The 7,761-nt window shown below is 57.6% G+C and overlaps 1 protein-coding gene across 1 annotated transcript; it reads left to right on the top strand.

Annotated features, from left to right (window-relative positions):
- Positions 1 to 252: 252 nt before the first annotated feature.
- On the top strand, positions 253 to 7,168 carry LOC109382116 (ficolin-1-like). Its single transcript, XM_019641428.1, has 9 exons — positions 253 to 405; positions 1,686 to 1,799; positions 2,475 to 2,528; positions 2,908 to 2,943; positions 3,896 to 3,928; positions 4,330 to 4,457; positions 4,938 to 5,067; positions 5,924 to 6,058; positions 6,633 to 7,168. Exons 1-9 carry the CDS (start codon positions 303 to 305, stop codon positions 6,878 to 6,880), a joined length of 981 nt encoding a protein of 326 aa, XP_019496973.1. The 5' UTR covers positions 253 to 302; the 3' UTR covers positions 6,881 to 7,168.
- Positions 7,169 to 7,761: the final 593 nt, after the last annotated feature.

The following is a 7,761-nucleotide window of genomic DNA, read 5'->3' as shown; positions in this document are numbered from 1 at the left end:
GCCAAAGCCTTGGGGTGTTGTTTGGGTACAGCTGGGAATTGAAAAGGGGGCTTGGACACTGGGCCTCCCTTAAGCCACAACCGAGGGAGACCCTTTCTGGCAGAGGGTCCTGGGAGCAGGGCAGCCTTGCTGGGGGAAGGAAGTCTGATTCAGCAGGAGTTTCGGGGGGAGCCCAGCAGGAAGGGAACACCCAGTCGGTGTAGCCAAAGAACCCATAGGAAGTGGGCGTTCCGTGGGAGTTGAGGAACAGGCCCAGGCTACTTCTGCCCTCCGAGGTCTTGGAAGTTCAAAGACCAGAGGACATGGAGCTGAGCAGCGTTGCCCTGGCCCTGGGGCCTGCTGGCCCGCTCCTCTTGCTCCTGTGCATCCAGACCCTGGCTAGCCCAGCTGCCGATACCTGTCCAGGTGAGATGGACCTGAGCGTTCTGGTCCCTGAACGCTGGTACCTATCCACTCATTGACCACGTAGAGAGCTTGGTGACGCACTCTACACGTCTTCTTCTGAGGACGCTCAGCAGCCCGGCTTTATCCTAAGGCGGAGAGACTGTTGGCCCAAGGTCACACAGGTCAGAGGGAGAGGGGACAGGGGCCCTCAGAGTCTGTCTGACTCTCAAGCCGATGATTCGCCCCACGGAACTTCACGGCTGGACCTGACTCTGTCCTGGGAGGAGGGGAGTGGGCTTCCAGGAGAGGCGCCCTAAGATTCTCTAATCCAAGGGCTCCCGCACTTAGTGGAGGGTTGTTAATGCAGATTTCTGGCCCCTACCCCGGAGAGGGAATCAGCAGATTTGGGGTTGAAAAGAGAGCATGGTTTCCCTCTTGGTTGTGGGGCCCAGGGCAGAGACCTTGGGCCCACAGCTGCTGAGAGGCTGCTTCTGATGACAGATCAGCCCCCGAGGTGAAGACATAGGGATGAAGGCAGCGTCGACAGTGACTTCCGGCGTCTCCAGTGGGCAGAGAGAGAAAGGGGGTGCACTGAAAACCAGCAGCACCTGGGGCCCTGTGAGGGCACTGCGGGTTTCGGGTTCACTAAGCTCTTTCTTCGGAGGGAGTTTGGGTTTTGTAGTCACACACTGACACTCTGAGAAGTCAGCGAATCTCTGGTCCCGGTTCTGCCAGACAGAGTTTGCTCTGTGTCCTTGGATCAAAAGCGTCCCCTCTCCAGGGATCTACACGGACCCCTTCCAGCTCAGGAAGTCCATGGTCACGTGCCCAAGGAATGGGGGTGACAACGCTACAGTGACCCAAATTCCCCAAGTGTCTTATAAATATTTATTGTCATTATTTACTGACAGTACCCACGTTTATGAAGTTCTTCCTATGCCACGATTTATACTAAGATCTGAAAAAGGTGCGTCATCCGGTCTAATCCTCCCACAGCCTCATTCCTGTCCCCACTGGCAGCCCAGGGGACAGAGCTCAGAGGGGCTAAGTGACTTGCCTGAGGACACACAGCACTGAGGAGCTGGATTTCCTTCAGGCAGGAGGGACTCCAAGGCCAGGGCTCTGCCTGTGTCACTCACGCCCCACCGCCCGGTGTCCACCAGCGGCAGGAAAACCTCATTTCCAAGCTGACCCTCCATCTGGCCACAGCCATCTGCCCAGGCCTGAGGTCACCTCGGCGGCCTGTCACCGGCTGTGCAGGCTCAGGCCAGCACACCGACTGGCGCTTTGTCTCTCTGCAGAGGTGAGGGTGCTGGGCCTGGAGGGCTCCGACAAGCTCTCCATTCTCCGGGGCTGCCCGGGGCTGCCCGGGGCCGCAGGACCCAAAGGAGAGGCGGGCGTCGCAGGAGGGAGAGGTACGTGCGGGCGAGCGCGGGCCTGAGCCCTTGCCTGTCAGCCCCATTACAGTGGGGCGGTGGCCCTGTGGGTCTCAGGTGGGGAGCTTGGGTCTTGCCCTGCTCAGAGCCAGCGTCCACCCTGGGGCCTGAAACTGCCTTAGGATGGAGCCAGTCTCTGCAGTGTTTTATGAGCTCACGTTTGGGCCTATTTTCATAGAGTATCTGCTTCCTGGTTCTCAATCCAATCACCTAATGCGCTCTGTGTGTGTGGACAGAATACGTGGTTTCTAGTGTTGACCCACCCCTGCTCTATGTGGGCACGGCAGGACTAATTCTATGTCCCTCTGTAGTGTCACCTGAGCTCTGGGGCTGAAAGCTTGCAGGTACGGACTTCCGATGGGGACACTGCAGCCATGGAAATTAGGAAAAGTCCACAGGTTCCCTTGGTGTGGGGCGAAGCTGGGACTCGGACCCCCAGTTCTCTAGGAGGAGCTCCTGGTCTCCAGGTCCTGGCCTCTGACTGGACAGGGGAGCCCTGTGAGGCCTGGGGTTCAGGTACCCTCCCTCTAGTTCCAGAGGGTCCAACCTGGGGCCGCCACGGCCACAAGGATAACCAGGAGCAGCGATTCCCAGCGTGGGATTTCGGGTCCCGGTCTGGGAGCTGGGCTCAGTGATGTGTGTTGGAATTTGCAGGAGAACAAGGCCCCTCCGGAGTCCCTGGGAAGGCAGGACCCTCCGGACCCAAAGGTAACACCCTGATGAAGAGTGGAGACCCCCAGGCCTGGCAACAGAGAGCAAGAGAGGGCACTTCTGGGCTGTCACATGTGTCATTTCAAGGGAACCACACCCTGCCCCACACGGGACACTCGGCTCAGCCAGGGGCTGCGTCCATGTCAGAGCCCCTGGGGACTCGGGGCAGGACCCTGACCACAGCCCAGCACAGACTCCTGGCCCTGAAAGAACGGTGGGGGTGTGTCCACCTCATCAGCTGTTTTCCTGCCCCGACCTCACTCCAGCCGTGGGAGGGCTTTGGGGACAAGACAAGCCCTCCTCTGGATGAGCAGGCGTCGGGCTTGAGCCTTGTCATCTCCCCGCACGGGCAGCGCTGACCCTTCTCTCTCCATAGGAGACCCAGGGGAGAAGGGCTCACGTGGAGAGAAAGGTAAGCCCGTCCCGCCATCCCGAGGGGGTGACTCGGCCGACGCTGAACAGAAAGGGTTCCCAGTGTGTGGAGCATGGGCCTGGGGTGGACACCAGCCCCCTCCTATGGGAGAGGTTTCTGGAGGGGGTGTGGGGTGGGGGTCCACATATCTGTCCAAGCCTGTCCCAGTCCCCCCTCTCCTGTCCTGGCCCCGGACCCCTGAGCAGGGAGTCCTGTCCTGTGCTCTCCTGGATTCTGTCCCCGGGGCTGCAGTAAATTAGAGCAAAGTTTAAAAATGCAAAGCCGGCCGGAAGTGGCCGGGACTATTAACGACAAGCTCTGGTCTGAGGAGATGTGTAAATGTAGAATATAGGCCTTTAAATATATCAACGTATATCGTAACTATGTAAAGCAGTATTACACATTTATGTGTTACATATGCTCATGCATACAGTTTATCAAATATAAAATACGCTCTGATATATTTTCTTGCAAAATATTCCAAAATCTCAGAGAAGCATGCTCCGGGAAATACAACCCCTGGACCGCCCCCTCCCCCCACTTTACCCTGAGGAGGGTCCCACTCCAGAAGCCTAGGTCCCACCAGACATTGTGTCTAAATGGATAAAATCCCCACATGGCAGCCCCCATCCCATGGCCACCAACTAGGCAGGCGGTTCTGGAGACAAGGGGGGCTTAGGGAGACCCCGCAAAGGAGACCCCCTCTCTTTGGCACAGGGGAGCTGAAAGAGGTGGCCTGTTAATAAAAACCCAGTGATTCGGTTTCTCCCAGGAGCACAGAAGGGTCACGGCCCCCCGGGTAGCCAGGGCAGGGTGGCTTTACTGGGCTGTCGTAACCACCACCATGTTGGAAAGATCTAGAAAGTGCCTCTATCTTCTGCTCAGCGTTTGGGGACATGAACATAAGAGTCCCGCCTTAAATGCGTGTTTTCTTGTCTGTCCGCATCTGCAGGAGAACCTTGGAAGCCTGATCAATGTCACAGAGGTGGGTGACGGGCCCCGGTGTGTCCGGCCAACCCAGAGGCTCTGTCTGTCCCTTCCTGTCCGTTAGCCAATTACCGAGGCCAGCGCTCAGCCCGGACACCTGTCAGCTGCCTTCAGAAGGACCGGAATGACATTCCTGGTCTCATGCCCTGAAAATGTTAGCATGTACCCCAGCGGCCCAGGGCCTGGGGACCAAGGCGGGGACAGCCCTGGGAGGTGGCGATGGCCAGCAGACTGTGCGTGGCCATCACGGCTTGGTGGCCCTGGGTTGCGGTGCTCTGTCCCAGGCTTCGAAGTCCTCCCCTGCCCATACCCGCACTTGTCCCCGCTCCTCCGTCCTCACCCGACAGCCTCCGCCCTGCCCAAGGTGCCCTGTCATCCGATTCCCGGTTCTGTTCCCAGGACCTCGGAACTGCAAGGAGTTGCTCACCAGGGGACACTCTCTGAGCGGCTGGTACACCATCTACCTGCCCAACTGCCGGCCCCTTACTGTGCTGTGTGACATGGACACGGACGGCGGTGGCTGGACCGTGAGTGTCAAGGTTTTGGGGAGTCTGTGGACCTCAGGCGGAGGTGGCTGTCCTGGGAACCTCACAGACCAGGTTGTACCTGGTGGGAGGACATGGGCTCCGTGGCCTTTGTCAAACGCCCACACCCCTCAGTCTCGGGCCGCCCTCCCCCCATTTCACCAAGGATGGGACAACCAGAAATGTTGGTGGGGGTGAACCCATGTTACAAGACATCCAGGCCATGGGCAAGGCCCTCAGCGAGCCCACTACTCCCCTGCTTGTGGCTTTGGGCTTGTCACCTGCCCTCTCTGAGCCTCCACTGCCGGCTTTGTCACATGTGGGCACCTGTCTGACCGCCTTGCGGTTTGTGACGAGGCCCACATGGCCGTGCTGTGGCGTTCGGCCGCGATGCTCTGTGAACTACAAAGCTGCTCCCACATGTGCCCCCGACCCGTGCCGGCCACTGCAGGCCTGTCTCCCCGGCCCTCTCTCTCCCCACAGGTGTTCCAGAGAAGGGTTGACGGCTCCGTGGACTTCTACCGGGACTGGGCCACGTATAAGCAGGGCTTTGGCAGCCAGCTGGGAGAGTTCTGGCTGGGGAATGACAACATCCACGCCCTGACCGCCCAGGGTAGGGCCAGTGCCAGGGGTTTGGTGCTCGTAGGGACCCTGACCTGAGACCCGGGCCACCTGGAACAGGAGACGCCCCTCCCCCTTCACCCTCCACAGGAGTTTTAGTCGGAGCCCAGGAGAATGTCACGACCCTGACAAGCTAGGACATGTGCTCTTTTAGACCGAATGTTAGAGTCAGAGGAAGTTGGATTATTGGGGTGAAGACCCCTTCCAGTCTCAGAACTAATTGTGTCTGAGGGTAGGAGATGACAATGAGGCCACCAGGACTTGAGTTAGTCCTTCTCCTAATTCCAGCTGTTGGTCTTTCCTTGAAATTGGGACCCTAGACCCTCCGTGTCTCCCCCAGGTCAGGACGTTTGGCAGTCCCCACACAGCCACACTCGCCCCAAGACAGGCAGGGCTTCCCACCAGTTCTCTGTGCCGTTGGATCAGTGTCATGGCTGGTTGTAAAGTTTAACTGAGACATTGTAGTCCCACTACCCTACGGCAGCCTTGATGGTATCTGCTTATGGTCCTCCAATTCTTGGAAAAGAAACTACAGTTTCTGGGGCTGTAGTTTGTGGCTGAACAGCCATTTGCAGGAGAATTTACATGTTCACAGTAGAATAATCCTTCGTTCCATCCAATGAACACCCGTGAAACGCCCATTGGCGTTTCAGGCTGGCATGTGGAAGAGTGGGGAGGACACTCAAGTGGAAGGGCCTCATATCAACACAAGATTTCGTCTGTGCCCAGTGGAGTTTTCCTGGATGCCAAGCTCAGACGCACCCTAAGAATTTACCCAGATGTCCCACCTCCCATGCCTGGAGGCAGAGGTTCCCTTCTGCTGGGACCTGAAAACCTTTTCTTAACAGGAACCAGCGAGCTCCGTGTAGACCTCATGGACTTTGAGGGCAATCGGCAATTTGCCAAGTTCACTTCGTTCAAGATGGCAAATGAGGCAGAGAAGTACAAGCTCGTCCTGGGAGCCTTTGTCGGGGGCAATGCTGGTGCGTGTCCATGCTGGGCAGTGGCCTGGCCTTCAGAGGGGGTTTGGGGAACAGCAAGAGCCCACTCAGTGTCCTGGCTCTGTCTCCCCTGGGCGACGCTGGGTGGTGACTTAACCTCACCAGTTTCTTCATCCATAGGTTAGGATGACATGCCTGCCCTAATTGTACCTGAGGATGATGTGACACATGCAGTAGAAAGTCCTAAAGGGGTGGTATTATTATTTACGACCATTATGGATGAAAAGTGGGGAAGGATAACCATTTAGCACTTTTCTGTGGGCCTCACTGCCCAGTCCATGGTGCCTGCAGCTCTCCCCCTGGAACGTAGGACTTCTTGGGCAGTGAGTGACCTCCCCGCTAAGTGACAGGATGCCTGTTAGCTGGCAGGGGCAGACCAGACAAGGGGATACTGAGGCCACCATATCAGCAGAGCCAGTGTGCACTGAGGTCACATGAGTGGCATCATGGGAATTGCGCAGTGCACAGCACGCACACCTGGACATCTCTGGCCTAGACCTAGGACCGAAGACCTCGTAGACTGTGTGTAAAATGCCCCACTGTTTCTTCTGAGCAGGTGATTCCCTGACGGCCCACAACAACCACCCTTTCTCCACCAAAGACCGAGACAATGGCATAGCTGCTTCCAACTGTGCCGTGCAGTACAAGGGAGCCTGGTGGTACAACAACTGTCACGTGTCCAACCTCAACGGTCGCTACCTTGGGGGGTCCCATGAGAGCTTTGCAAATGGCATCAACTGGAAGTCGGGGAAAGGGTACAACTACAGCTACAAGCTGTCGGAGATGAAGGTGCGGCCCACCTAGAACAGGTGGGCAGGTGGCCCAGAGCGTCAAGGACCAGGACCCGAGCCGCACCAGGAGGGGAACACGGCATCTGACTCACTGTCCTCACGTGGATGGAGAACTTCATTCTGCTCCCCGTTTTGGGCAGGGACCCCCCGCCTTGCCCCTCACCGACTCCAGCCCTTTTTTTCCCATCTGTCGGGATAAGGGTAACCGTCCCCCAGACCACGTCACCAGCGCACATTGTCAATAAAGATATCAGCTCCCGTATGGGCACACACGGGACGCCATGGTCACTTGTGCAGGTCACTGGCTGTGTGTCCATGTCTGTGTGTCTGTCCATGCCTCCCTGTGACTAGACGCCACAGGGAGCTTCTGATGGTCTCAGACAAGAGTCAGCCAACCAGGGCCCATGTGCCTGGGTGCCCATAGAGCCACCCGGTGGCCTCCCAGCCGTCTGGCTATCTGCTGTTCCTGGCAGCTGTCTGCTGCAGGCAGAGTAGAGCAGTGGACACAGAGACCCTATGACAGCAGGTCCTAAAATCTTTACTAGCCAGCCCTTAAGAAAGTGTTTGCTGGGCCAGCTGAGTGGCTCTGTTGGTTAAGAGCTTGCTTAAGAGTGCGAGCTCTGAGTAACAGGATCGCCAGTTTGGTTCCCACATGGGCCAGTGAGCTGCGCCCAAGCTGAGCTGCTGCTGAGCTGGTGAGAGCACATGCTCCTAACAACAAGGTTGCCTGTTCAAGATGTTGGGCTATGCCCGCCCGCCACTAAGGACTGAGCTCGGCACCTTGAGCTGAGCTGCCACCCAGGTGGCTCAGGGAATAGAGCGTGTGCTCTTAACAACAAGGCTGCTGGTTCAACTCCCACATGGGATGGTGGCTGCGCCCACCCGCAACTAGGA

The sequence above is a fragment of the Hipposideros armiger genome, unplaced genomic scaffold (assembly GCF_001890085.2).
Source record: "Hipposideros armiger isolate ML-2016 unplaced genomic scaffold, ASM189008v1 scaffold_3, whole genome shotgun sequence".
NCBI lineage: Eukaryota > Metazoa > Chordata > Mammalia > Chiroptera > Hipposideridae > Hipposideros > Hipposideros armiger.
The sequence above is the reverse complement of the archived record's forward strand: the minus strand, read 5'-3'. Positions and strand labels throughout refer to the sequence as shown.